Consider the following 26,461-nt stretch of genomic DNA (forward strand, 5'->3'; position numbering starts at 1 on the left):
TTAGATCCCCAACTTTATGATTTCTTCCATGCCAGTAACTGCTCTTGGATCAATGAAAGAACTTGAACTATGGAGAAACATAAAGTTCTGTTTTGTGTATAAACCTTATTTCCTCTGATGAGACTGTCTATCTTCTTACACTGAAGATGCTGCCAGATTGTTGGATTGATGAATTGGGATTACAATTTATAGATGCTCCTTGGCTCTAGATTCTGTTCTGTTAATATAAGACAAAGGTCTCTACATTAATCATCGCATTACCTTTTTCTACGGTTCCAGGAACTTTTTTGATTACTGAGACACTATATTGGTAAAGCAGTCGATGTTAAATCCTTTGATGACGAGACGACAAGAGTTGCACCAACCCACGACTAGAACAAACCATGACTTGTGGCACTTTTAATTAAGAGCATAAATGAATGATTACATCATCTCATGCAAATCTTTTCCTTTTACCTGAAGATTATACATGATCTGAGAGAGGCTTCATATCATTGGTCGGTGATGCATATTTTATTGGTCCATTCTCCATTGGCTAGAACGTAGATAATTGAATATTAATCAATGACTGGATAGAATCTTTCATAGTTTAAATATTTAGAATATATTGCATTAGATTTTTATGGAATATTTAGGCACCAAATTTAATACTCTTTTTCCTGTAGAATTCATATGTTCTTTTCATAACTTGATCTTATGGTCTCGTGTATCTTTTCGACAGTTATGGCCACCTTGATGAAAAAATCTTTTGCTTTACTTATAAAGCTTTATAGAAAGTATGACTGCAGTATTCTTATTTCTTGCCATCACCAATTTCCTGTAAACAAAGTAATACAGTCATCCATCCTCCATTTCAAATGAATCAGGGTCTACTATATCAACACTTGACAAATTCGTTGCCGAGCAAACTTCTCTGAAAAGCGCATCTCGTCATCTAGTAAAATGTTCAAGTTCATTCCTCATCTTATCAAAATATAATAGTAACTTATTTTTAAAGATGATCAAGAAAGTCAAAATAGGGAAGAAAAAAAGATAGAATTATACTTTAGGAACCAGCAAACAAAAGAAAAAGGAACCCCCCAAAAAAAAAAATCATTCAAGCTTGGGAACAGTTTACATTATTTTTCGAGTACATAAGACAAGAATAAGGTTTGCTAAATATTGAGAGAATGATGAAGTTTGTAGAAGCAAAGGGCACGTAGGAAATGCAAACACATTAGAAGCTGGAAACAAAGTGGAATTCAACAGCATAAAGCGATCAGGACGTGCCTTTGAAATACAAATGAAAATTACCAGAAGCCAAATCTCGTGGCGTTCAGAATTTTTATCAACAGATGGAGTTGAAGCACATCATCAAAGCAGAGGAACAACAAGAGCGTGGGGGTGGATGTTCATTGAAAACAAGCAGAGATGCATGAAGAGCGAATATTGATTGACACGACCAAAAAAACCAAAAAATGTAACATTCTTATCAAGATAACCTGCAAGTGTGTCCACTTTGGGAATCACATATAATATTGCACTTGGTTTTGGATACTGCTGGGCAAAGTAAGTAAGAGTAGATATTTGAAAGTAGATAAATTTTGAAAGGTGCAGCGCGCGCATTTAATATAACATCATCATAGCACAGTCATTTCACGATTACGTACTGAATTCCCAAACTATATAATGGCCTTCATTACGAATTTAAGAGGGTATGCAGAGATGTGAGAGATGGATCAGGGTCGCTCGATCTGTTGCCCCACACTAGCACTAATCTTTCTTGCTGCTTTGTTTTTGAATCTTTTTTTGGTTGATGAGAAAAAGAAAGGAGGAATACTACTTTTATTTTTGAGAGAACTAATAGTGCCAACACCAAATAAATACGATCCTATATTTGAAAAATAGTCGTACTCCCTCAAAACTAATTCGGGTCTGTCAGTCCTTCCAAGCATCAATGCGGGTTCCACCGCCATGGAGACTCGCAGTCCCTTGTCGCTTAAAGCGCAGGTTTGGTCCATGGACCATGGGGCCCAATTGCAAGCTGGCTTGTCTCTCCTTTGTCTAATGCTGCATCTCTCTCTCTCTCTCTCTCTCTCTCTCTCTCTCTCTCTCTCTCTCATTCTCTTACCCCCCCCCCAGTCCCCACCCACTCACTGCCATCTCCTTTTCCAAGGGAGAGACGAGCCGCTACCACAAAACCCAGGGGGTTGTCCCCTGGTGCCATCTTTGGATTGTCCAGCATTTGATTTGATGTCAAAGAGTCTAAATTCACTACAAACATCCAGAGTAAAACAAGTCAGATATGGACACTATCAGTCTTTGGAGCTGAGAGCACCAATTCACTACAGCCACAGGCATGTATTGGATTGGATGGACTGGATAAAGACTAGGCACGGTAAGATCAGCTAAGCAATATAGGATTCCACAATCCTTTGCATTCAAACTTGGCCTCCGCCAGCCATTACCATGAGCAGTGGTAGGTAAATGCGAAACTGACTCAAAATCACAGGATTGTGCTGTTGCTCCAGTCTGGCCTGTAGTTTTATATGGTGTCGCGACAGTAGATCTAGAAAAGATTCGACTTCATACTATTGAATGTATAAATGTCTCCTTAGTTGAAGATGTTCAGAAGAATACATCAGAGTTTTTTTGTGTTACCTAACGGACCCAGCTAGAAAAGGTCGATCGAAAACAAGCACGAAATTTAATTTCCATTCAGAACTAGACATTTTCGGTTCCACCTCGAGTGGTTGCTAACAATATAAAAAGTTATTTGCCTTGTTTAGATCTGCATATCCTAACAAACAGCAGGCATAACCATGAAGATATTAATCATCCAAACAAGCCCATATCAATATGATGAAGCGAAAGAACCTGCACTTAATTAAGATCAGAGGAGAAAAGGAGAACGTATTACATTCCTGCGCTCTCAAACTGAATGCAGCTCAAAAACGTTGCATTTGATTAGCAACGGCATAATAAGGGTTTCCAGGAACAATACAAACATGCGAAGTTATAACACTGCAAGGAAAAATTAGTACTGATAATGCTAGAAACCTCCATAAATCACAACGAAACAAGGCAGAATAGCTTTTGAATTAAACACGAAGAGCTCATCCAAATTTGCGTAAACTCCCGCGGCACCAGCCACCGAATCATAGTCCTCCGAAGCATCCTGGTTTCTCTTCACTCTCCCTGCAATCACCCTGCATACCAACATCGCCCTCTTCTCATCTTCTGAAGAAATCTGGGCAGTGTCATGCGCTCTCCCACTGGTAGCCATTGTTCGGATCCTTCCAAGCACATCGGCCTTGAATCCGTACCTTATAATGCTGCAAACGTTGCAGTGTGGGATCGAGTCGCACAGGTTGGTTGTCCCATTCAGGCCGAGGGAGCACAAGAAGGTGGTGCAGTGGAACCTTAGGAGCTCATTGCCATCTGCAATGCACCTCGGATGCTTCTTTGCAAGCTTGCTGGCTTTGCTTTTTATGGAGTCTCTGTAATCTTCAAATTTTGTGATTGTCTTTTGAGTGTTGTGGACTTTAAGGATCCTGTCTATCTTGCATACTGGCGCTTGTTTCTTGAGCCAACTCGACTGGAATATGATCTCTACTATGTTTCTACTAGTGTCTTCAGGACCTAATTCTGAAACTGAGCAAAGGAAGTTGAAGAAAATAACTTGAGTTTAGCATGACATCAAGTTTGTTGTTGCTTAAGCAAGTCGGAAAAAAATAGATTAGAAGCAGGTGCTATGGGAAGTGAGTAAGCCATCAGTAATGTACAGAGGATTATTAATTGCTATCTTCTATTAAAATGTCAGACATAAGAATTGGCCCAAGCTGTTGCGCTGCGATTGCTCAGCCAAAAGTAATGGAAGAATATATCTCAAACATGTCTGCCAGCATGGTCATGATTCGATTCAGGCAGTATAAGTTTAGTCCGAAATCAGAGGAGCTAAAAATTAGAAAGATCTATTTTATCAAGCTCGCATGACCGCAAAAAATATGTTCCAGAAGCTTAATTAAGCACTGCAAGATTTGTGATTAGATAAGGCCATTCCGAAAAGTGATCAAAAAATTAGAAAGTTTGATGCATTCATATTTTGACCAATTGAGGAGTGTGAATACTACGGATGAGGGAATAATTATTTGAACTCACTACTAAATTTGGATCGAATGCATTCCCATGAAAAAAAGCATGGAAATACTGGGAATTTATAAGTTACAGCTGACAAACCATCAATTCGTAGTAGGATATCAAAATGCAAGTAAGTTGTTAGAATTTTCTACTAGCAGTTTAACTTCTCACGTAGTTTTAAATTCATCTCCTCTTGCAGTATTTTTCTCTTTAAACGTACACCTCTTTGTGGTCTTTGCCTCTTGGCTTTTCTGTTTTCTTAAACAGCCAGGAAATATCACTGTCCTAGTAAGGTCACGAGACCTAAAAAAATTCCAAGGCTGCAAGCAGATCAAATCAAAAATCAGAAGTCAGACGTCAGCATCTTTTAAGTTGCATTATTAAGGACTTCGAAAAAGTAACGTAAAAATGGATAATCACATAAAGAAATATTAGTTATATATCCTCACTCTTCCCTCAAAAAAAAAAAAAAAATCATTGATAAACTGATATAAAGGTAACTATTGCAACATTGAAAATATCAATGAAAGACAATTAAAAATATTAAGAAAGTGGGGGAAGATGAATGAAATGAAAGGAAAAGAGGATGAGGAAAGGAGATTCTACCTGCATGTCTGGCAACCTGGTGAAGCTCCAGAATCTCAGGTTTCCCAAAGATCTCCCCACAGTCAGGGCAGGTACAGATGGTAGCCCTCAGAGAAGAATCCCTGGATACCCCATTTATGGGATCTACCACCATATGACACTCGTAGCACCCAGAAAGCCTCCTTAGATGCATTCCTCTGAAAGATCCACCAAGTGATGAAGAGGAGGAGGAGGCAGCCGCAGAAGCAGATGAGTGAGAGGAGGATTTGGAAGCAACACCATTTATCTCGCTTAGAGGCTTCTTCTTGGTTCTCTCAGCAGTATTGCAACCACCGACCGAAGCTCTTCTTTTGCAAGGCCCAGGTGAGGCGATCTCCGGCCTCTGCATGACCCTAGAGTTGTCCCTAAGGTTGCAAAGAGACCCCGAGCATCCAATCTTCTTAGACTGCCTTCTGCTGCCTTCTGCTGCTTCGTAGTTTTTGCAGATAAAGAAACTTCTGAGGGCTCTTCTCGAGGATGGGCTCTCTACTGCCTGTTGGGTTGGGTGCTGGATTTGTTTGTTTCTCTTCACCAGCTCGCTGCTTCTCCTTGTCTCTGCCATTGAAGAAGAGGGACTCCGGATTAATCTATGTATGGTGCTCTTCAATTCGGCGGTGGCGATGCTTTTATTCCTTTATGGAAGGGGGGGGGGGGGGGGGGGGGGGGGGGGGTGGTGGTCCGGGTGATGGGGGGGGGGGGGGGGGGTGGTGGTCCGGGTGATGGGCTTCAGTCTTTTTTATTGGCGAAGCTGCAAAAGGAGGCTCCTTAATTTATGTTTTGAGGGGAGGAATGGCTTTAGATTTTTAAGCTTATTTCATATTTGCGTCTCTTTTGGCAGGTAGTCACCTCGAGGATTTTATTATCTCGGGGAAGTAGTAGCTGAAAAAAAGATTTACAGGGAGTCATTACCTTGAGTCTGGGACCTGGTTGTCCTTGGAGGACTCCAAGGGCGGGACTGGTCCTCATGAGACCAACTTTAAGCCTGCAAAAGCTCATGCGCTTGCTTCTTTCAGGCATCAGCATGGGTAGCAAAGAGAATAAAGAAATTTTTTACCCAAAAAAAATAGAGAATAATGGAATTTACCAAAAAGAAAAAAAAAGAGAATAAAGGATCAGGTGCAGGCTTTTTCTTCTTGACGTCTAGTTTTCTGTAAAAGCTATTTGCCAATTTAACCGCTATGGCTCATGGGCTACATGAACCATTCATCTGGTGGTATCATGCATCTGATCAGACAACTAATTAGATTCGGTCGATGGAATCACCATTTCTTTCTTTTTTTTAAAAAAAAGATTGATGTGAATTTAATGACTATATCTTTTGAAGCTCCTCTAACCAAGGGCTGCTTAATCATCCTCTTATATTGTATATGGAGCTAAATGGTTCCAATTTCTTTTGTATTTTTAAAATTTTTAAAAGGTTTCTTTGGTAGGAAACCCGACAATGCTTTGTCTTGCAGGACTCATTTGGTCTGTGGATAGAATCTTTCCTCGTTGAAATAAATTTTCTAAGAAACTGATGCCTAAGTATATGCATGATATCCGAAAAAATAATTTTTACATGTTTGATTGACAATGAAAAAGTAGTATATTATAAAGTGGCTTAGGCACCTACTTGTCTAAAAAAAAATATGTAAAATACTTGTTATATTTTAATACAAAATATATTATCTTATTTTATTTAAAAGTTTGAGGGTTTTTTTGAGAAAAAAATCTAATTTTCAGCTATTGAAAATGTGTATTTTTTATGCTCGTATTATATTTTTTCATAAAATAAAAAAACTTTATTTTTATATAAAAATTATTTTGTTATTCTTTCTTTCTCTGGCCGAATATGATATTTATTTATTTATTTCCCATACTCAAATCCATCGAGTATACATGTCGGGCATGTTGCCCAGCCAATAAATCCGGCGCAATGGAAGCCGTAGGAATTCGGTACGTTGCAGGCCTCGAGAGGGACGAGACTTTGCACCACATAGCAAAGACTTGGCATTTTTTGTCTTTGCTGGTGACGACCGAGAGTTACACCCATGCCAAGTGCCAACCCATAGGCTGAGTACATGTACATGCACCCAACCTTTATGAAAGTTCTCCAGCCAGGATGGAAGATGATCAGGAATGACCTTGGGAGGCAATGACAGATGTTTACAACTCAAGCTGCAGCAATCTCCAACGTTTTGGCATTTGACAGGTTTTAATAAGAAAGAGCAATATACTTAAATCGCACCGGCAATAGCTCTCTGCATCCATTGATTTGTCAAAATGCGCAATGACCATGCAGCTTCCTAAGTATCCATTTAGGATCCATTCATTCTTGTAAAAGACAACCATATATATGGTCGGCTAGAAATTTTTGGATTTTGACTTATTTGAATGTTTCACTTTACTTGATATTCATGGAAACATCTAGCCAATAATATCACAGAGTATGTCTTTCAATATAGATAAATAAGTAAATAAAAGCAAGGTTGCGTGAGGGTTGAATCAAAATATAAATCATCATAACAAACCTCAATTTATTGGAGAAAGGTTATTTTTCTTGTTCTTGCTCCGGCAACCATTATCTAGGGAAAGGTTGTTTTTAGATGCATTGAGTTGCTAATACAAAAGAAAGCCATTCTTTCCATGGACAAAAACACTAATTTCTTTCAAAATTACATAATTCATACATTTCATAATTGCTGCACAAATTTAGTTTGTCAAATTAGTAGCGTCTAATTGAATGTGCGAGCCATTTTTCGTGGTTTAATTTATGATTTTTTTTTCCACACTACTATATACATCTTTAAATTGTAGATAATGGTAACATACGGTACTATAAAAAAGGTCAATCGGCAACATCTCGAATTTTATTATGACGATAAAAGCATTTAGAGGACAAATTAAGAAGACTGATATGATTTACATGATCAGGTAAGCTACAGGGCTTGGCAGCGCACCATTACTTGGCATTTAGAGGACAAATTAAGAAGACTGATATGATTTACATGATCAGGTAAAGCTACAGGGCTTGGCAGTGCACCATTACTTGGCATTGGGAGCAAACGCAAACGCCATGGGACTCCGGACGACATGCTTTCCTCCGACTTCAGACCAGCTGAGAAATCCATAGCTTCCTTGGCTATCACTTCCTACTTCAACCTCCACACTCACTGAAAACTCTTGCCTGCTATATTTCCCATCAAAAGCTAGTGTTTGGGGTTCAACCACCACCCTCATGCCCGCAGGGGCTGCCACCATCGCACGGTATATCGATGGTCCATCCATGACGCTCGTCAGTACCCTCCTGAAGCTCCGTCGAGCGATGCTGGCCTTTCGGTCAGAGACGACGATGAATGAAGGGTAGTTGAGATCGAGATTAGCCTGACAAGTATAATCACTTCTCCTAGTTATAACCCTGATTTCCGAGCTTGAGTAGTTTAGCCCGCAGAGGAAATCGACGTAGTCCTGCAAACCTATGTCATAGATGAGACCCGGGTCCTTCGCCTTGTTAGGATTTATATGTCCCGCTCCAAAATCTAGCGGTGTCGCTGGTAAACCGGTTTCCAGATCGGTGATAGGTTGGTGCGTGGTGTCGAGCACATCGGCTGTTGTCATGATCGCCGAACGGATTGCTGCTGGGCTCCATTCTCTGTGCAATGATCTCAACAACGCCGCCACCCCGACGACATGCGGTGAAGCCATAGAAGTTCCAGAGAGCAGCATGTAGTCCGAGATCAGAGGTGCATGGCCGACCGACGTTAACGAGGAGAGAGGCCCCCGAGCCCATGCGGCCAAAACGTTGACGCCAGGGGCTAGGATATCAGGCTTCAGTATCTCTGGACTGATGGCGTAGGGCCCCCGCGACGAGAAGTCGGCCACCTGCGGTGCCGGCGGGGTGCCTACCTCCGTCAGTTGGAATACAATGTCCACTGTCAGGTTCTGACCCTTGGTCTTCGCTACGTAGGCCTTGATCACCTTCTCCTCTTCCGGTGCTACGACGACCAACGGCTCGCCGAAGCCCGTGGGGTCCATGAAAGGCCACTGATCGGTGGCGATGATCGCGCCCCTGGCGCCGCTCCTTACAACCTCATCCATCTGCTCCTTCACATCATTCTCGATGCTATACGAGCAGAAAACAATTGTTCCATTGACATCTTTGGCATCCAGCGACGAACGGCGGCAGTTCTCCTTTCTAGCATCGCCTAGACCGTGGTATAGCCGTACGCCGGAGATATACAAGCTCACCGGATAGAACGAGTTCCCTCGAACGGTTGCGAAGTCTTGTCCTAGTGTTATCGAGGCAACGTAGTCTCTGTCAATGGTCCCGGCACCGACTGTCGTGATCCACGGTGCCCCGTTGTATATTGTGTAGCCAGCAGGACCATCATTGCCTGCGGAGCATGACACGAAGATCCCTTTCTCCATGGCGGCGAACGCTCCGAGTGCAATCACATTGGAATGATACGGAGTTTGGGTGAACCCGAGAGAGAGCGATAGGAGATCGACACCGTCGGCAATGGCCTGCTCCATGCCAGCCAGCACGTCGCTGGCCGCCAACTCGTCCGTACTCGTGGGCGAGACTTTGTACATCGCCAACCTGGCCATCGGTGCGATGCCAATCGCGTTGCCCTCTGCATACTCGAAATAGTCTGCTCCTGGGGACCTGGCACCGGCGGCGGTTGACGAGGTGTGCGTCCCATGTCCGAGGAAGTCCCTCGGCGAGTCGTAGTCCAATGTCTTGGACACGTTTAGTCCCCGCTGCCTTTGTCCCTTGCCGAAGTAGCGCGCACCGATGAGCTTTCGGTTACAATTGGAGGAATTGAACTTGGTTCCAGTCTCGCAGGTCCCCTTCCACCGCTCAGGGATGGGCGGCATCCCCTTGTCATCGAAGCTATCGCTCTCGGGCCAAATTCCGCTGTCGACGAGGCCGATGATCATGTCATCCCCGAAGCCGGACATGGGCCACAGGCCCGAGTGCCTGCTGAGGCCTAGGAACTTAGGGGTGTGGGTGGTGTGGAGCCGGCCGTAGGAGTCTGGGTGGATGGCGACATGCCCGGGCCTTCTAGCCAGGTGTTCGACGTGGGCCGATGAGAGCACGGCGCTGAAGCCATGCATGACATGGCTGTACGTGTAGAGATGGTCGGGGGGAGCGGCGCCGGGCGGTGAGGGGAGGGACGACAGGATCGAGGTGTGCCAGCTTTCGTGGGTGGAGAAGGGGACTGGCATCGCCGATGGATCCATGTGGATGATATAGGGCCGGCGATCATCGTCAAGATGAGAGGACATGGCAGTGCATGACAGGAGCAGTAGGAGATGGAGGAGCCATAGCTTGGGTCGGGAGGTGGAAGCCATGTCTGAGTTATGAGGTAAGCTAATTAGAGCGAATGCTGAGAGTTGCGGTTATGAACATGCATATAAATCCTCCACTCTGCCGTCGGTTGCCTCGTCATCTACGCTAAAAAAAATTGACGGTGCAGGCCGGCACCCATTTCAGTCATCCAAATTCTTGGATCTTCTTTGCTTGGCTCCTCGATTGCCGTCCCATGGTTGGTGTAAGCTTGTAACACCTACTCTGGTTTTGTCTTTATTTTTTTATGTTTTTTTCCAGGAAAGTGCTATAGATTCTCTGTAAAATCTCCTCTCTCTGCTGCACTTAGCTCCTTCCTTGGTGTAGCAGCATTTTCGCCATTGTATTATATTTCCTTCTTACATTCCTTAATGAAGACGCAGGACTGGCCCGCTGATCTCGTTCGAAGAAACCGAGGTAGACCTTTTGTTTGCCGGCATGGATGAAAGACGCGATGATTTGAGGCATTACAGACAAAAGATCCACATTGAAAGATCCTCCCGAGTCAGCCAGATTCATAGACTTGGATATCGATTGACCGACCTGAACAAAAATACAGCGGAGGAGATTTGTTAGGGCGACTCCAACATCCTTTTGCGACACGAAGAAGGGACGACTAGTCTGGCTTGCAGGATGAGGTAGCATGAAAGAGCGAGCAACGTGAATGGGGCCACGACCTGAATAATATGAATCCCTGCTCGTTAGATAAATGGGGATGGACATATCTCCATAGAGGCCAAAAACAGGCGGCCAACTACATCTTAGACGCGGATGTTTTATTGAAAAAGCTATATTTGTGACGGTCATTTTTAATAATTGAATGTTTTCTAGAAAAGACTATGTCTAGTATTGTCTTAGATGTGAGTTAATTATTTTGACCATAAACCAATGTCCGCTCCATTTCATCCCCATGTGAAGTTAAATAAGAATAAAGACGACGAAATAGCCAACCTAGATATTCTCAAATAATTGGATATGAACTACCATGCAAAGAGTTCAGATAATGGGGTCAGATGCATAGTTCATCCTCATTGTTGTTGCAGAGTTGTTGACAACCTAACTTTGTGCCAAATACACCAAAACTTGCTAGCAAACAAAGTAAAGCGCAAATGATAATATTAAAAAATAAATATTATTGTTCAACAAAAAACTACAATCTCCATCCCCCTTGGTTTTCACTCAATTATCATCTGCAACTCTAACTCTTGTTGGATGCACCAAAAATTACTTATATATGAAATAATTTAGGTTTCACGTACATTCTCTCATTTCTTTCTTTGAATGACCTAATTGAGATCTGCTCATCAACAGCAGAACCTTCCTGAATTTTTACAACAGTTTAAAACAGAGATTTTGGAGTTCTTAAAAAGTAGAACTCTCACGGACAACTGCAGTTCCATGTTTGCACTGGAAAACCACAGCTGGTCACGCTTCTTCATCACATCCCTATGGATCGTTTGATTTCTTAAACAGGCTGGTTGCAAAATAACATCAAACAGTTAAAAAGAACTCAAGATTGAGAAAAAAAATAAAATTAACGAGAGTAAAGGCCAGGAGGAGATTGTGGTGAACCACTCTCGAGCAAGACACTCTGGCTACAGCAGGATCTTGAAGTACCGGAAGAAGATTGAAGACACCTTGCATCACCACTATAAGGAATCAATTTATTTCCTTGCATGCTCACTTTACTACTACCTTCCCCAACATCCTTGCTGCCTTCATCTTCCGCAAGTTGTCCAAAGCCATTGTGCACCGGATCAAATCTCTCAGAGAGAATTCTGAGTACTTGTTTGATCGATGGCCTTGCTCGCCCTTCTCTTTGGGTGCACCACTGTATGATTCCTACAATCAGTTGGAGCTGTTCAAAGTCAAATGAGTCCCCAATCACAGGATCCACCAACTCGAGTAGTTTGGAATCATTTGACATAAATTTCTGAGACCATTCCACCAGATTCTTGCTATCTTGTATTGCTCTCCTCCCAGTGACGAGCTCCAATAATAGCACACCATAGCTGTATATGTCACTCTTATCCGTCAGCTCTTGAGTAACCACGTATTCAGGATCCATATACCCTGTAAGTACTGATGTTAAAATCCTAAAGTTTCATATTTTGCAATTTTCCTATGCAATAGAAAACAATTCACAAGAAAGATGTGCACAATCATTTGATGCATGCCAACACACCTTAGCTCAGTTGGTTGGCATCCGCTCCACTTACGCGAGGCCCAGGATTCGAAACTTGGTGGTGGTATTTCCACCATATTTCTCAAAAGGCAAAAAAAAAAAAAAAAAAAAAAAAAACCATTTGATGCATTACATATGAAACATCATGGTTGTCATGGTTTAAGTTGGCGAGATCCAATAAACTATCAGGCATGCAAAATTAAGCATGTGAAGATAAACACATCATCTTATGCCATATCCTGTGAAATTGGTAGTATCTTCAGATTCCCTTCTTGCTACAACCATCCAATTCCTTTCTTGGTGTCGCTCTCCCCTTTCTCAACCTTTTAACCTATACAAAAGACCATCTCCACACAGGCATTGCTTCAATCCTTCAAACAGCCAAACAAATCAAACTTTTCACCCAGACTATATGTTCTGTCTGCACCACATAGGCACTTTAAATGTACCAAATTTTTTACTTGTTTCCTAATTTTACAACACATACACTTCAAAATCCAACCTTTGCTGTTCTCAAGCTCATCTTAGTCTCATTTCTTAACTTCATTGCACGATATTTTAATTTATAAAATAAAGCACTCACTGTCTCACACTCATGGTCTGCCGTACCGACCGGTACGTACGGATACCGGACGGAACCGGTACGGCACAGCTATATTTTTCGGTTCTGACTATTCGCAACCCGTACCGGCCGGTAGCGACCCGTACCGGCCGGTAGCGACCCGATACCGGCCCGTACTGATCCGGTACCGGCCCGTACCGACCGGCCCATACCGATCTCAATTTTTTTTGCTTTTGGCCCGAACCAGCTGAATCGGTACGGTATCGGTTTGGTTCAGTATAGTACCGGTGCCTACTGGTACGCCGGTACGGTCGGTACAGCGAACCTACTCTCACGGTGATAGTGAAATAGTAATTACAGAACTTTTTTTTAACTTCATTATCCGTCATCTTGTGTTGTTAAGTTATAGAACAATTGCAATGAAAAACTAATACTTGTGGATGCTTTTGTCCCTAAATTCCAAATGTAGCTTCAATAGCTCATATACTTGAAATTTTTCTATCATCATGAAAGGATAGTTATACAGGAAAAATGGAGAAGATGAGATGAGAGAGAACAAGAGACAAAACATTGTCAAAGAAAGTAGTTTAACATGCAAGTTACGAATGTTGGGCAAAATAGCCGCTAGTGCTACATTTATTTTCACTGCTACTGGGAAATATTTATAAAAAGATACTGGAAAAATCATGTAATCTGGCCAAGACACTGGATAAAATACCAACCTTCCCTAATACCACTTCAGTATGCTTTGACATCATATTATAAGACCTTTCTATAAGTAGATCTAGGTGTTTCGAGAGGTTTCTCAAATTGTTAGGTGAAGTTCAATATCCAACACAATATTTTTATACAACTGTCAATTCAATACATTTCGCCTAATTAAATTATGACCCATCACTCAGAAAGATACACCGATCATAGACGTAGTGCTAGGGCTGGAAGAAACTTACCTGGAGTGCCCCGTATATCTGTGTTCACTGGTTCAAAGCTGATTGCTCCATATCTTGAAGCATGTGCAAGACCAAAATCAGCAACCTATGTACAACCCAATTGCTGTTATTCTTGAAACTAATGAACTGAAACATAACATTAGAAACCAATCTAAATATGTACCTTCGCTACAAAGTTCTCATCCAACAGAATATTGCTGGACTTAATGTCTCTATGGCATAGGGGAGGATCACAATAGAAATGGAGGTACTCCTGCGATTGCAAAACAATGAGGTACTATTAAGAATTATGTCCATCTGATAGAAGACTAGCCAAAGACCTAGCTTCAGCTATGTCTAATTAGTACATTAGTTTACATCACAAAAAATAATTGTCAATATTATACCAGTTTGCCTATCAGAAGAAAAGCACCAATATTAACACTAATTGCACCTAACAAGATGCCAACAGTTCTATTTTAGGGGCATCTGCCTTCTAAAATTCTGGATTAGATATTTAAGAGCATACTCCCTCAATGAAGTTGGGACAACCTCCATTTAACACTAAAATAATTAAGGTAGATCCCACTCATATCCCAAACCTCAAGGGCTAGTTTAGTTCCCAGGCACTTCCATAACTTTGTGAAATCTAACTACGATCAGATAAGTACAAAAAAGAATCATCCTACATATACAGGTTAGAGAATGAAGGTGGTGATATACCTATTGGACTTCTATTGTTGGTTGGGCAATTGGAGAAGAAGAGGACTACCAACCTGCATGGGACACTTCTTTGCCCAATGTTTGCTTTTGCCCTATCTCCCTCTTCTTTAATTGAGTCGATAGTTTTCATCACAACTTTACGACTCAAATATATTGATGGTCTTTAGGACTATGGAGCCAAGGCATGTTATGCACAATGCATTCTTTTTCTTCTATCATCTTAGAACATTGTTAATGTTTAACATCGTAGAAATGTCATTGCTATTTTTCTTAAGTTTCTTTTTACCAATAAAGGATGACTTTCCGTAACTTTTCCTTAGATTATGTTCATTTTCATTTTCATCTAGTGTGCTGAAACATAAAGAAACCTATGGAATGCATATCCAAATTGTTTCAACCACATGTTGGATGAAATCTTAATCATCTAGATGGTTTTTGAAGGGTATGAAAAAAAAGAGTTTAATCAAGCTACAGTTGATTATCTGACTTTACTACTTTGTTATCATTGTTGCCATTGATTTTGTTTGGAGTATGTCTGGCACCTTCTATACATTAATATAGTTTCCTATAGTTACCCCCTTAACAATTTCCCAACTACCCCACTAGGCTTCAAATCAGCTGATATGTAGGTTGCAGATTCTCTCCAGAATCGGTAAAATCATTTCTGTTGCTTTAGTGATATATCAGAAATCTAGAGAACACCGACAAGCACAAGTTTATTATTGTATATAAATGAAGGAGATACATAAAGCACTATAGAAACTTCAGGATGAAACTTATGAGCTATGCCATGAAGACATGGCAGAGGATAGCAGAACAAAAACTAAGTTGGAAAGATTCAGAAAGCCAATACCAGAAAATTCGGTTATTTAGGCAATTTCTTGCCTGAGCAACAAATAAAGATCAACAAAAAGGAGCATATGCATGATATTTATTTCATATTAAAGAAGCATACGTAACAATAAAAGAGACCTTCTTTGTTGGAGAATAAGGAAGAGTGTTAGATCAAGTGTGCAAAATGATACAACTAAAAAAACATGCAACAGGAGCCATGGCTCGGAACTTAACTACAAAGCAGATAATGGTGACTTCCACTTTTAAGCCTATACTTAGTGTATTTATCATGGATAAGATAGGAGTGAAGACAAAACGAATATTTAAATAAAACTCTTCCATAGATTCAGAAATCAATTTCAGGCAAAAATATATGAAGAGAAACTTGATTGAGATTATAACAAGCCTCACAAATTTAATTATGTTAATCATTTCCAGAAGTTCAGTTCGAATGTACAAAATAGAAAGGCTAGGAATGAATACAAAAAATGAAATCTTAGAACAAAATTTTACAATAAACCCAGGATTCACTTTCAGAGAAGGTATATGCAGTGAAACATCACTGAGGTTATGATAAGGCTCACAATTTTGATTATGTAAATCATTTCTAATGTCAGTTGCACTGCACAAAGGAATGAGATGTCTTCAGTAGCAAACAGGTGGGATGAATGGAATGAAGATAGGCCTCAGAAGTTTCATGCAATTATTGGTTACTATTTAGATAGACCAATCTACGCTCCTTCCATCCGAGACTGCGATAAGACCATCCTAGTGCAGGTATTGGCAAGACCATTTTAGTGTAGGGATCAACACATTGGGAAATCAAAGAGATACAGGAGCTTGAGAGTATTATGGCTGATATGAGTATTTGGAAGCAGATGCTAGAGCTATAGCAGAAACTGAAATAATTTACTACAATACATGAAGCTTCAGAGTAGCATGAATGGACAAGAAAGATGAAGACCAATTGAGAGGACCATTCATATGTAATGTAGACTAGAGGCCGGCTTTTTAGGGAGGTCTTGGATGCAGGCTGACATCTCAAAGAGTATGGAGGAGCCAAACTAAACTTGGATGGAAGTAAGAAAAAAAGGATTTATACAGTCTTCAATGGGCTGAAGGCCTTTGATATGTTGCAGCATGATATATGATCTAACCCTAAAAAGAAATTATATATATATATATATATATATATATATATATATATATATTAGTGTTTTCCATTGGTTATGCCAGTAATAAGCTTTACCAGAGCATTGGCTACATCAATGGCAATTTGTACTCTAGTCTTCCAGCTCAATGGATTTCTCCCTGGTGCTGCATAGGAAAAAGGACTTATTAAAACAAAAAATAAAAATAAAAATAAAAACTCAAAAGAGCATCAGAAACTGATGGAAGGATTACAATGAAGATGATCCTTTAGGCTTCCATTTTCCATGTATTCATACACCAGAAAACTGCAAATGACAATCCAAGGAAAATAGACATTGGATCGCAACAACATTGCTATCTCAAGAAGAAAGAAATATAGTCTTGTAAAGGAGAACAGGTACCTCTCATTCCTCTCAACACAAAAACCTTTTAGAGCAACAAGATGGCGATGGTGCAGTCTGGAAAGAAGCTCCATTTCTCGGCAAAATTCATCCTCACCTTGTTTTGAAACTTTGTCCATCCGTTTCACGGCAGCTAAGGAACCGTCACTGAATTGAGCCTTATAAACAGTTCCAAAACCACCTTTTCCTATGACAGTACTGAAATTCTCCGTTGCCTTCTTTGTTTCCCTGTAGCTGAATCGTTGGAAAACAGGTGATGGACCTGGAGAATGATCTATGTAAAAATTGATTGTCCATAGAATCAAAAGGAGGCTAGAGGAAGGTCCCTACAAACAGTTACCCGAGCCCCTCAAATTAAGCACATTAGCACTAATTAGGTATTAAATCAGCCACTGGATAGTGTAAACCATCAAGGTCATTGTACAATATTGCTACCATCAAAGTCTGCATAGAAAACCTACAATGATGATTTTCACCTTTTTCCTAGTCAACATTTTTCGGCTTGATCATATGCCAATCTGATCTTCAGGATTATTGGGCTGAAGCAAACCCTTATGAGTCAAGGATCATGGCCCAGGTTTTAAAACTTGATGTCTGTTTCACTTTCACTCCCCTACATAGAATTTCATTTTCAACAGTCTCAACGGCTTCAGCAGTTTCACTCCAAGTTTCAGAGTCTTGGCAGCAACAAAGTCAAAAGAAATTCTAAAGAATTTCAAATTTAAGAAAAATAAAGTTATTTTACATCATTTTATTGTCTTGAGTTATCGAGAATTATAGCATTTTGTAAGTTGGGTAAATTTATACTGAAAATGAATTTATTGAAGTTTAACGCATTAAACATGTCACAAGAATATATTGATTTACTAAGTATCATTACCAAATATTGCAAGATCCAATATAACTAGCACAACAAATACAAAAGAGTATAAAACTAATTACATATACCTATTTAGTGCCACTTTCGTGGAAATAGCCTCTCTGCACATGGTGATAAAGCTGCGTACATCTGGCGTTCCTTAGACTCTACAGTGGCGGAAGCCATGCACAAGGTCTATTGTACCGCCCGGTACGGACGTACCGTACTGAAAGAAAACTGGTACGAAACACACATTCAAATCAGTACAAACTCTGTACCCTCCGTACCGATGTGTACCGACCCATACCGAGGAGTACCGATGTGCGTACCGGTCTGTACCGAGACGTACCAAGATGAAAATTAAGAAAATGGGAAAGAGAGCTATTTTGGCACAAAGATATACCGTACTGCACCGTACTGAACCAATAAAGTACTGATATAGTACTCGGTACCGAGATTGTGAACCTTGCTTGTGCACTAGGCCGTCTTTTTTATTTAGTGCCACTTTTAATAAGCAAAAGAAGAAAAGTGACAAGTATGGAGGTTATGTCAATTGTCTCTCATGTGCCCCAAAATTCTAAAAAGTAATAAAATTTCCCTATCTCCCAAACAGTCTTTCAAGTCAGACATGTGCATGCATCATTTCATGTTGCAACCTTACATATAGCTTAAAGACACACACCACATAAAAGTATTGACACCTTGATGGATTAAATTTCAACTAACCCACCATGTTAAATTAAATAAAACAAAACTACGACAAAAATAGCCACAACTTAGATAAATGTGTGGTTGAGTAAAATTTAAACATAAAACATATTTACTTGTTAAACTAAAATAAAGAAGAGAAGTAGATTCTGTCGATTCCAGCCAACAAGGACTGAAACCAGCCAAAACTGCCAAAACCAGTCAAACACACTCAAACTACTGAAACCAGCCAAAACCACCTGAAATTGAATGAAACTGAAAATTTCTGTCAGTTTTTGGATTGGTTCAGCCGAGATGTAGCAGTTTTAGCACGAACTTCAAAGCTTGATCATAGCCAAACAATTTTCACAAAAATGAAATGCAACTTTCTACTGGTTTCCAACATCATAAACTCAGCCAAACTTTACCATTTATTTTCTTTTCAAGGACCTAGTTATCATTTGTTATTATTCTGCTGTTCTAGATGCATCTGCATGGTTTTTTCATCTTTACCTAACAGAGAACACATATGATTACTTTTCACACACAGATGAAGCATAATTTTGATTTTATAGTGATTTGGTAGTATGCAAGGAAAAGAGGTAAAATATTATACCTTCTTGACTTGTCCGGACTTGCGTAGGAGGGAAGGCATTCCATGATGCCTCAATGGAATCATCTACACTCCTTAGTTCCTTACTTTTCTTACGGATTAGTGACACTAAAATAAGGAGTACTAGAAATGCCACTGCTATAACCCCAATTCCAATTCCTGGGATTAACATGAGCCGAAAGGCTTGCTGATGTTTCCTGAGAGGTATGCTAATCAGATGTTCATTGGGAGCTTGAGCACAATCAGAACTTGGAGAAGATGTAGGGGTGAGTAATTGGGAAGATGACTCTGCAACATTCATCAATCACAATTTTTGAGAAGCGGAGAACAAAGTCACATTAAAATAATAGTATGTGTAAAAATGCACAAAGCACCCAATTAGTGTGCAACTGATATATTCAGTAGTTTAAGTTAGGAGGTTCTATATAGAACCCATGAACAGCAATTGAAAGTCTCAACAACATTGGCATGCCTCCCAGAAGAATGGACTGGCAGCATAACAAGTAAAAGGTTTTGAAAACATGGAAAGTCATTTTCTGAAAGCTTTGTAGAGGTATAGATTTGGATTGCCTTTGTAATATTTTTCAAATGTTTTGACCTCCAACATTTGTTATTTATCGTCAATTTTATTCTATATTTCTCGAATGACTTATCTTTAACCCTTATGAAAAGGAACTGAGTTACCTATAATCATCATCATGACCATCAAGCCTTTATTCCAACTATGTTGGGTTGACATTACAATCCAATTTAACAATTTTCATTCACACTATCATGGGTCTTCTTGTCCCTTTTGCTAGCAATTTAAAAATTTTCAACAAAATTGCATTTCATATGCTATATCTTAAGGATTGACTATGAGATACTTAAAGCATTAGAAATAACCAAAAGCCAGTAAATAGACAAGCGTAGTGTGGAACCTTCATCCTTTTTTCACAGATAAGTATTTGCATTAATGAAAAAAAGGGGATTTATCTTTTACTTTTCTTTTAATAGATAAACAAGCATTATGTAGTAAAGAGCATTAAAAGATTTTGCTGTTCTCACCATTTCTAAATAATTCAAGATTTTTTGACCAAAATTTTTTATGGTCAAAAAATCTTAATATGATCTGATACTTTAGGAGCACAACAAGAGCAGCCATATTATGTCTTCATGAACCATTTAAATGAGATTACAAAATGTTATTAGAAAGTTCTCCATAAGTATCAATTCCATTTTCAGAATTGCTGACATCTTTTCCTAATAAATTATTCTGCAACCATGTATTCCTAACTATTTTAATTATTGTTAATAGATTAAAGGACAAATATGGCATTATGCTTCTCTAGCATGACCTACATACTCAAAAGAAAGTATAAAATGTTGAAAAAATTATAATGAGTTATTTTGGTCAAAGAAAAGCAATCAATTCTCAAAACGATCAAACCTGGGAGAATGTTGAGCCCTTGAACGCCAAAGAAGCAACTAGCCATGTCAACAGCCAACAAGTTGTCACCTTGGTTTGCAAGTGTAACAAACAATGCATCACGACAGACACTGAATGCGACATTGTCATCTGCACTTATAAGATGGTGAAGATACATGATGCCATAATTTAAGCACCTCTTGCAATTGCTGTCCAATGAAAGTGGCACCTTGCAGTTTCCAATGACATCAGTAAAGTTTGGGGACTGCATCATTTCCAAGACAGTTCCTCTCCCCTTGCACTGATAAGAAACTCGAATTTTGGGTCCCAGTCCACAGACTACAGTAGCACTAGCTGGAATTCCATATAACTTGAAAGTTTCAGACACAGAAGTAAGGCAGATATCAGAAAATGCTGATGGAACTCCAAGTTTGCCTGTTGAAGCTGCATACTTAGCAATGGAAATTGCAACAAATGCATTAATATATCGGCAGCATTTCCCTCGTTCATCTTGATTTGAACAAGCAGAAGCAGCCAGTGTAAAGTTTGCCCAACTAAAATTCAAGGGACAATCTGCATGAGACAGAATAAAGTAAATACTACAAATTAACACCTTTCCACTTAATATAGGCATGGAACTAAACAAATCATAATGGCACTCAGATGAAGGATCTAATTATAGAATCAAACCAGCAATAAAATCATCAAACCTTTTATGGAGAAGATACATGAATACAGTGCATGAAAATACATGCAAAACTAATTTGTTTCTGGTAGAAAGGCTTGTTAGCTAGATAGAGTTCTTGAATATAAAGCTGAAACCGTTATGTAAACACTTGGAAAATTAATGAGATCTCGGCTTCTCCAGACAGATAATCAAATATCTATAATGACTTGAATTCAGGCTGGAAAAGCCACTGATATGAACTATGATATTCTTAAACAAAAGCTCGTTCATTTACCAACCCACATTTCATAAAAGAAACAGAAAAAGAAAATAATGGCAGATGACCAGTTAAAAAGCAAATCTCTGACATAAACAACAGGCAAATATGCAGGACTCAAAGTAAAGCACTTCAAGGACACATATCTGCAAAATTTTTAGGGCAGTCAAAACAACTGGAATATCTAAATATATGACAGTCAAAATTTTGAGAGCAATTTTTCTATACTTTAAGTAACAAATTGTATCTGGAGATTCTATATCTAGAGAGACAAATTTTAATTAATATGTTGAGTTATTATGACAGTCTTATGGCTTAGAAGAAGACTGAACAATAAGAACAAGCTTGCTAGCACTTGGAAGAGTAACATAGGCATGTTAACGTCTGGCCCAAAAGCTTAATGTTAATCAGTGACCCAAAAGCTTAAGCTGATAGGTGAAAGAGCCCATGGGTATACATGATGAACCAAGATCCCAGACATAGGAGATGCAAGACTATTCCCTAATGATCACTCCCACTTATAGTACCTAAAGAGGGGCGACTTGTGGCGACGACGAGAGAGTGGAGGGACTAGCTGGTTAAGTAGGATAGCTGGCTCTCATATCATGTTAATATCCTACTGCAAAGCTTAAGCTGAGACCAACTAAGGTCCCAGACCTAGCCAATCTGGGACCAGTCCATAACAATGCAATGGTGAAGGTTCGATAAAATTCTGCAATATGGAGCACAAAAAAGAACATGAATGGGTTTGTAGCAACTTGGTCGGAATATGAAAGGCAATGGATTCTTATCCTTTAAAAGTCTTTTAAGAGAATCTCTCAAGATGATATTGATGAAGAAAATGTGTAAGATCGAGGGAAATATCAATTCTTTATATTAGTAAAAAGGGAATGCTGGCCTCTTTTACCTTCATGATATAACTAAATGCTCCAAAGTTGTTACTCCTTGGAACATAGTTCCGATGTTTTCTCTTTTTTATTTCAGTAAGAGAAAGGAGGCTAGGCCTCCAACAAGTAATAAGGAGAAAAACCAGACGCACTCAAACTCAGTTCCCCTGGCATCTGCAGCAGCAAATATCAACATGCCAGCAGGAAAACTCTGAAATCAAATGGACTTTCTAGGATTCTGAGCACCTAAGGTTGCCTGCTAGCAATTTGGTTACCCTCATGGAAGATGTGCTAGATCTTTAGTAGAGGGAGGAAAGGACATCCTAGCAACCCAGCAGGCATAAGTGATAGGACCTTGAGTTGTATCGAGTGGAGAGACAACCGACAATTGTTTGGGAATCCCTTTGGTCCAAAGACTTTGATACAAGGGTCGGAGATATTCCCCACCCCTTGTATAATCTTCTTTCTTTTGATTTGGCAGGTTGTACTCACATGAGAACTATATGAATGCTGTTTTTAACCAAAAAAAAAAAGAAGAAAGACTTTGATAGTTCTTTAGCAAAGGAGTACCCTCAAACCTTCCCAAACACCACGAAGTTCTGCTATGATCCAGACTGGTCTAACCAATGAAATGTGCCAGCTACCAAGACCTATGCCGCTGAGTCAAATAGAACAAAACCAGAATTACCTATGCCATCAGAATTTAGGGAGCCCTCAAGTCAAGCTTCAGCCTGCAAGGTGGATAGGGTGACCCAAGAACTGAAGGATGATGTATGGAGGTTATAAAAAAGGTTTGAAGAGAATGTAGACCATTCACCTAAAATTTACTAATTTCAAGAGCCATAGATGATACTCCTTGGCCTTTAAGATAGCAGAATGCATGACAAGGTTGGTAGCATATGAACTTTCATGAAAGATATCCTCATCAAAGTCCTCCCAGATCTGCCATAGAAGATACGAAAGGATAGACAGTTGTTCAGGTGAAGTTGTACTGGCAACTAGCATGGAAAAGAAGTTCCTAGCAAGAGGCCGGTCAGTGAAACTATGAACCCAGTGGACAGAGCCGCAAAAGAGACATCAGATTTTACAAGGATGGATGCAATGAAATAGAAAATAGATGATAACTTCTGCAACTCCATTGCACCTACTGCTGACCAGTAAACCTATTCATGGGATGAGATGGGATCGGCTCGGGCCAAGCTCTGCCCAAAGGTCAACACATTTATTCAGACCAAGCCAACCCGGCCCAACCTTAGAGCCTACGTTCCAAGCCCAAGCCCGGCCCTTACTCTGAGCCCCTACATGATGAGTATATCGGAGAGAATGTATTGGAAAAGGGCAAAGATACAAGTGCATCCACGCCCTTGGATAAGCGCTTAGGCTTACAATATAATTAAAAAATCCATCAGTAACAGTACTAATAATAGTAATAGTACCAAAAATAGTAATAATACCAAAAATCGTAATAGTACCAAAATAGTAATATTACCAACAATAGTAATAGTACCAAAAATAGTAATAGTACCAAAAATAGTAATAGTACTAATAATAGTAATAACACTAATAATAGTAATAATATTAAAAAATAGTAATACTACTAAAAATAATAATACTACTAAAAATAGTAATGTTACTAATAATAGTAATAACACTAGTAATAGTAATACTACTAATAATAGTAATAGTAGTAAAACCATTTTTCTAAAAATTTCTAAAAGAATACTAAAAAACTTAAAATAGCTTTAAAAATGCTAAACATTAATAATTAAATATTGCCAATCACCTACAACATGTCTATTATCCCATTAAGTTCATATATGAACAATAATTGTCAATCAAATCTACAAATCATAGTTTGTCATACTAGTTTGTACCATCCTATACTGAGCAATACCCATATGTACTAATACCAAACTAAGACTTGGTACACTCAAGTCGATATGCCAAACCGACCCCATATTAGGAATACCAATCATATATCGGTATGGGGTTCGATACCAAGTTAGTGAACTTTGCTACAAATACATCAAACATTAACAAACAACATAAGAAAGATAAAAAGAATTTAAGTCGGGACAGGCTCGGGCCAAGCTATAATCCCCAAGCCTGAGCCAACCTATTTAATAAATGGGCTTATCTTTCAGCATGGCCCAGCCCACCAAGCCTAAAACCTTGGCACAAGCCTGCCCAAAAGGCTTTGGATTTGAGTAAGCCAGGCTGGCCACCTGGCCCATGAACAGGTCTACTGGAAAACTTATGCGATGAAGGAATTCTAAGCAAGGGAGCCTCTCCCGATAAAGTTTCCACCAGGATAGAGTTTGATGGGATTTGATCTTCCATGACCAACATTGACCACTAAGCTGTTCAAAGGAGTTGGAAGTGGCAAGTTTGTAGACCTCATGAATAACAACACATCTTTACCGATTAGGGTGCCAACATAATTCATTTGGTCAAGAAGCATAGCTAGAAGGCATAGTGAGTGTGTAGGCTTGTTGAATGAACAAGAAGTTGAAGCTTAGCTCGAGATTGGCATGCAGTAAGCTCAAATCAAGCTCAATTGGAACTTACAAACCAAGCTTCAATCTAATCGTGGGATCCAAAATAATTTCAAACCAAGTCTAAAACTAACCTAGTGCAATCAACCTTGGCTCAGTAAGGCTCAAACATATTATATAATATAATATATTACCGTATATATGGCATATGCTATCATACAAAAACTTTGATTGATGACCTGTCCACTAATTATGTTTCATTTTCCTAGATTTATATTTCGTGGCTGAATGTTATCAATTTAACTACTCTTGAATTAGATGAATGTTAATTCGAGCATGAATAAATCTTCTATTCAAGCTTGAGCTGAACTTAGTCTAAGCTTCATGCATGTTCAAATTTATTTTGGCTCGATTAGCGCCATCAAGCTGATCGAGTAGGCCCATCTTCAGCTTGATTCAAAACTAAGCTCGAATTTGACTCGAGCAAATCAAGTTTGAAATCAAAAGTTGGGCTTCAAATTAATGCAAACAAACCCTGAACAAAACCAAGCTCCAATCAAGCTTGGTTTGGTTACACATCTAATCTTGGGAACCATGTTGGGTGGGAAGGTAGTAGTTGTGAGGGTAGAGTTCCAGTCGCAGGAAGGAAGAAGCAATTTGTTCGCTGTGAAATTCTCGACTAAGAGACCCACGTTGACCGTGCTGCATTCTGCAGATAGACAAAAAAACTATTCCCAGTATCTTCAAGCACACGAATAGTTTGACCATTGCCCAAGCATAAAAAGTAATTTATCAGGAATTAAAGCAGTATCTTTACAGATTGCTTTCCAAATCAATGAGCAAACATCAGGTGGTTCGCAGTAGAGCCAAATCCCAGTAAAAGAATCTTTAAAGTAGCCTCAAACCCTTCCAAAGCATCTTCAAACCTCTTAATCTTTAATCTTTACCTCTCTACACAAACATTTTGGTTACTTATCAATCATTATAGTTCCAAGACTGAATCGCATTATCCTATGGTTCATCCAAAAAGCTATCATCTGTCCAAGGTTGCAATAATAGACAGCTTAAAGAGAGTTTCCTACAGGGTGGAAGAGAAACTATTCATCTCAGCTGAAGAGCTCTGAGCCCTTACATTTGCGAGAAATTAAAAGAATATATTTGCGAGAACAGTGGTGGGTAATAAACCAGCAAAACTCATTCACTGGTTCGCAATAAAGCGAATAAATAATATATCACCAAATAAAAAGGACCCAAGACAAATTACTTCCCACGGTAAAAGCGGCACAAAAAGAAAAATACAAAAGAATCCCGCATTGCAGGAAAATTGGAAATAGGAACTCAAACAAGAATCCACCAAGGTTGCAAGCCCGAACCACCATAAGGCTCGGAAGAAAACTAAGACAGAGAACCGAAGGCGAAAAGCAGAGAGAGAGAAAGGGAAGGAGCAATGGTAACTGACCTCCAGCGATCACTAAATGCTGCTGGGATTCGAGGAAAACCCACGCCCAGAGCAAGCCCGGAACCAGCGCCAGGCCCGGCATGAAGAGGAGAGCCCAAGAGCCGAGGGAGATGATGACTGTGGAGCGAGAGCGGCGAAGAGAGATTAATAAAACTGGAGCGCGTTCTCGCTGCCTCTCCGTTGCTCGATCTCTCGATCAGTTTTCGAGCCTTTAGGCCGTCGAGTTGGGTTCTGCTCGACCGCGGGCGAGA

The 26,461-nt window shown here is 39.7% G+C and overlaps 2 protein-coding genes and 1 pseudogene across 3 annotated transcripts; all 3 read right to left on the reverse strand.

Annotated features, from left to right (window-relative positions):
- Positions 1 to 2,839: 2,839 nt before the first annotated feature.
- On the reverse strand, positions 2,840 to 5,383 carry LOC103710086 (uncharacterized). Its single transcript, XM_088706254.2, has 2 exons — positions 4,726 to 5,383; positions 2,840 to 3,633 (listed from the first exon to the last, which is right to left on the reverse strand). The coding sequence occupies exons 1-2, from the start codon at positions 5,303 to 5,305 to the stop codon at positions 3,032 to 3,034; spliced, it is 1,182 nt and encodes a 393-aa protein (XP_088562380.1). The 5' UTR covers positions 5,306 to 5,383; the 3' UTR covers positions 2,840 to 3,031.
- A 2,191-nt stretch (positions 5,384 to 7,574) lies between these two features.
- On the reverse strand, positions 7,575 to 10,070 carry LOC103710140 (subtilisin-like protease SBT3 pseudogene; annotated as a pseudogene).
- A 1,084-nt stretch (positions 10,071 to 11,154) lies between these two features.
- LOC103710141 (putative receptor-like protein kinase At1g49730) lies at positions 11,155 to 26,436 on the reverse strand. Of its 2 annotated transcripts, XM_039115942.3 has the most exons (9): positions 26,211 to 26,436; positions 20,447 to 20,998; positions 19,021 to 19,305; positions 16,859 to 17,120; positions 16,710 to 16,762; positions 16,555 to 16,622; positions 13,933 to 14,022; positions 13,770 to 13,854; positions 11,155 to 12,145 (listed from the first exon to the last, which is right to left on the reverse strand). In XM_039115942.3, the coding sequence occupies exons 1-9, from the start codon at positions 26,290 to 26,292 to the stop codon at positions 11,607 to 11,609; spliced, it is 2,016 nt and encodes a 671-aa protein (XP_038971870.2). In that variant the 5' UTR covers positions 26,293 to 26,436; the 3' UTR covers positions 11,155 to 11,606. The 2 variants fall into 2 exon arrangements, with proteins under 2 accessions (XP_038971870.2, XP_038971871.2); XM_039115943.3 differs by lacking the exon at positions 19,021 to 19,305 and having other exon boundaries at positions 26,211 to 26,426.
- Between the last annotated feature and the right edge of the window lie 25 nt (positions 26,437 to 26,461).

The sequence above is a fragment of the Phoenix dactylifera genome, chromosome 11 (genome assembly GCF_051530095.1).
Source record: "Phoenix dactylifera cultivar Ajwa chromosome 11, Ajwa_hap1_PhDact_Kaust_v1.1, whole genome shotgun sequence".
Classification (NCBI taxonomy): Eukaryota; Viridiplantae; Streptophyta; class Magnoliopsida; order Arecales; family Arecaceae; genus Phoenix; species Phoenix dactylifera.